This window comes from Sitodiplosis mosellana, unplaced genomic scaffold (genome assembly GCF_009176505.1).
Source record: "Sitodiplosis mosellana isolate CC-2019 unplaced genomic scaffold, AAFC_SMos_1.0 Smas_scaffold_842, whole genome shotgun sequence".
Classification (NCBI taxonomy): Eukaryota; Metazoa; Arthropoda; class Insecta; order Diptera; family Cecidomyiidae; genus Sitodiplosis; species Sitodiplosis mosellana.
The window spans coordinates 1-3680 of NW_022596084.1; the positions used below are offsets into that span (position 1 = coordinate 1).

The window sequence follows — 3680 nt, forward strand, 5'->3', positions numbered from 1 at the left end:
ATTGATAGCATGTGAACATGTTCATATGTTATCAATTACAACGTTGATATCGATTGATTTGGTGGTGGAAAATAACAAGAGTCAGTAAGTGTGATCAAGCAATGCCCAATTCCTATCAATTCTTCATTACGAGAAAGCACTTGTTTTTATTCAAAAAATTCATCGGTTCTATTCATCGCACTTTTCTTTGGTGAACGTTTTGTCGTCAATTATGGTGTACTTATACCGTTGGTATTGTGCCGGTTCTCGTAACATTGTGGTACGTGCAACGAAATGCATGTCAGACATGACTTCGGGGATATTTTCTATATCAGCCATTTCTGCCAATTGATCGAAATACTCTTTCTGCTCTGGGCCCAGAAAATGAGTGAGTCGCTTGCGATAACCCTTTTTATAGTGATTTTGCAGTTGTGTCTGCATGTCCTTCAGCATTTCAGATTTTGGTGGCAATGTTTTTTCTCCAGAAAGGAATTTTATCACGAATCGCATCTTTTTAATGAGAAAAAAAATTCTTCAGTGCATGTTTTTGCTTCTAAGGTCTTTTTTGAGTTTTATATTGTAATTGTTGAAATGCTCCCAAAATTCCGATAGAAAAACCCGAAAAAAAAACATCGGAAGCAATTCCAACATCGTCTTTGATGTCTATTTTTATAGTTACCTGAATATCATACACTCGAATGGTGCAAGCAGTAAATGGTACGCCAATGAACGCCATTGTTGGATGTTCAATGTTGAAAATTTGCTTGTAAAGCGGCGTAACACAATTTTCGTTAACGTTTATTCCAGTGTTAACACTTAGAAATGGATATGAAAAATTGTATCCTGAAGAAAATCGCAAAACATTCTTTATTTTCCAATTTTTTTTCTCGCAAAAATATTGAATTGAAAAAAAATTATTTTGAAAATTATGAATGGAGTCGTTATCTAATGTATCTTTAAAGAATCCTTGCAGAATATCGAAGATTTTACCGGACATGTCATTGTTGTATTTAGAATCAAAATTTTAGACATTTAGTATATTTACCTGTTGCAAAAATTACGACGGAGAAATTTTGGTGTGAACCATCGATAAATTCAGCTCCAGTTGGTGTTAAACGTTTGACATTGTCTTGTAGCAAGACATTTCTTGGCAATAAACGTTGACGTTTTTCGTGTTCCTCTTTCGTTTCATTTTGACGCTTATTCTGACTGAAGGTGATTCGCTGGGCAGTTTTCGAGAGGTGATTCACCATATCCAGTCCACTAGCTCCGCTTCCGATTAAGAGGACACTTTCATCTTTTGGAATTATTCAAAATTAAAAAACAAAAAAATGCCGCAAACATTTGAAATTTGAAACAGAAATGCGTTAAATCAAGGCTTTAATTTTCTTCATCGCCCATTGTCTAACAAGTGTGATAAGTCACTCTTATCTACCAAAAAATCGAACATGTTTTCATGGAAGATCAAACACGCAGTACAAAATGGATGAGAATGGTTAGAGAAGCAAAAAAAAACTATCCTAAAGCTTGTAAATTAGAGTTTGAAAACAACAGTAAATTTCATTCATTTAATTGCTAGAATGCACAAAAATTTCTCACCACGAAATGTTTCCGCCGTACGATAATCATGACTATGAAGCGATTTGCCTTGGAATTCGTTAGGAATGCTTGGATAGCGAAGGGAAGAGAATCGACCAGTGCACACGAAAACGACATCATAGATCAACGTTATGAATTTGTCATTGGGCAAATCCTTGACAATCACTTGCCATTTACCATTTTCGATTGGAAGAACTCGAATGATTAAATGGCTGAATTTGATGTGATTTTTTATATCGAATCTTTCGGCATATGATTGAAGATAATTCAACACAACTGGCTGCGATGGATACGAAATGGTCTCTTTTGGGTAAGGGAAATCGGGAAACTCCATCAGTTGATACGGTAAATTTGTTCTGATTGGAAGAAAAAAAACTTTGTCAGTATTTCTTGGTTATCTTTGAAAAAATCTTCTTTGTTGTGATTTTGTTCGGGCTTCAATAGAAAATTCTGATTGAAATTGACGGTGATTTATCAACATTTCCTTGGCGATAATTTTATCAACATCGCTTACCTTAAACCTTGATACATTGGCGAATGAATGTTATTGCCGTATTGATCTTTGTCCGTTTCGTCGGTATACCACCAAATTCCTCCGATCTGTTCAGTTTGCTCGTAAACCGTCACATTATATCCCTGGTCAAGTGCATATTTTGCACTAGTAATTCCCGATGCTCCGGCTCCTATGATGGCAATATTCAAAATCGTCGTCCCATTCTGGGTTAAGGAGTAAACTTGACGAATAACAAATAATTCTAAAAATATTCCGTAATAAATTGGCCGAAAAATTGATAACTTTACCATTTTCAAACACTTTATTCGACACAATATGTTATTTGCGCTGTGACAGGTTGACTTTGTCCCACACTGTCTTTCATCTGCCACTGACTATGCACGACTGAATTCACTGATAAAACACTCAATTGAAAGTTAATTGTCAGCAAGACTGTCGTCATTAATCGCAGAGAAATGCTCATTTTCGAATGAGCTTAATAATATATATATTATTAGCGACTGATATTAGTCGCATTTTCTCTCAAAGATTGAGCTTTGAGTTAAAATTCCGCCAACGATCAAGTGCTTATTGCTAATATTACAAATGCGTTTAACATTTTTCTGGTTTTATTTAGTGGCCAAACTTATTGAATCAAACGAAAAATATAAACTTCATAGTTTCAATCATTTTACGACCGCCTGCAGCCGAAGGATTAGCATAAATAACATCGGTTACTCGCTTGTGATCATCAAAATAATGAAGCATGACATGATGTTTCGTATGACTAGAGCGGCACAATATATAGTGACAAAATATAATCAAATGCTACATTTATCTAATCTGTTTTGTGCATGCCGTCTGGATGTATTATCATATCAATACCGTGACGAATCTACGGTGGACAGTGTAGTTTAAAATATGCTATACATTTTCAACTTTATTGAATTGGAGCTACTTAAACGCCTTGAATTACTAGATAACTCCATCTTTCCGATAGTGTTCTTTTGAGGTGTTCTGTAGATTGTCTTAAAACTGATACCCTCATTTTATCTTTAAAACTAAGCTGACGACATCTCAGTATAAATTAAATTTTGAGCAGTGACCTCATCCACATAACATAATATTTGCTCATAAGCGTTGGCTCATAACGAATATGAACTATTTTTCATGCATGCTTTCATGTAGAAACTCATCAACTCATATATAAACGCTTAATAACATTTTTTTTTTCGAGCTTTTGCTGTGTTCAATCAATTTGATTTGGTAGTGGTGGGAAGTTGATTCAAATTGACGAAAGGGAGAAACTTTCGTGAATTCATCTGGCAAATCGAAGTAACTTAGTATAAAAAAAAGCCAAAGACGATTTGATAACCACAGATGGTCAAAATAAGCCAATCAAGCGCCAATACAACAGGTGTTTTCTATTTTGACTTGAGAATGAGATTATTTAAAATATTAGGTCATTTACGGCGAAATTTGGCAATGTTCCAAAATACCACTCGTTCCGTATTACCCCACTCTCATCTGATAGGCTAGGGGCTTCTATGTCGGTTTGGCATTCGAATTTTTATTCACAAATTCGCGCTCAGTGCCATGCATTCGCAAC

The 3680-nt window shown here is 35.2% G+C and overlaps 1 protein-coding gene across 2 annotated transcripts; it reads right to left on the minus strand.

The window, feature by feature from the left end:
* Positions 1–35: 35 nt before the first annotated feature.
* Positions 36–2486, minus strand: LOC129570968 (senecionine N-oxygenase-like). Of its 2 annotated transcripts, none has more exons than XM_055450691.1 (6): positions 2380–2463; positions 2093–2295; positions 1579–1934; positions 1025–1276; positions 659–822; positions 36–489 (listed from the first exon to the last, which is right to left on the minus strand). In XM_055450691.1, the coding sequence occupies exons 1-6, from the start codon at positions 2380–2382 to the stop codon at positions 169–171; spliced, it is 1299 nt and encodes a 432-aa protein (XP_055306666.1). In that variant the 5' UTR covers positions 2383–2463; the 3' UTR covers positions 36–168. The 2 variants fall into 2 exon arrangements, with proteins under 2 accessions (XP_055306666.1, XP_055306667.1); XM_055450692.1 differs by having other exon boundaries at positions 37–489; positions 2093–2312; positions 2380–2486.
* Positions 2487–3680: the final 1194 nt, after the last annotated feature.

Excerpts from the sequence above, each read along its gene's own strand:
- LOC129570968 (XM_055450691.1), bottom strand. Across the intron at positions 1,935-2,092 it reads CCAATGTATCAAGGTTTAAG|AACAAATTTACCGTATCAAC; the intron begins GTAAGCGATGTT and ends TCTTCCAATCAG. Across the intron at positions 490-658 it reads TTCGAGTGTATGATATTCAG|ATGCGATTCGTGATAAAATT; the intron begins GTAACTATAAAA and ends CTCATTAAAAAG.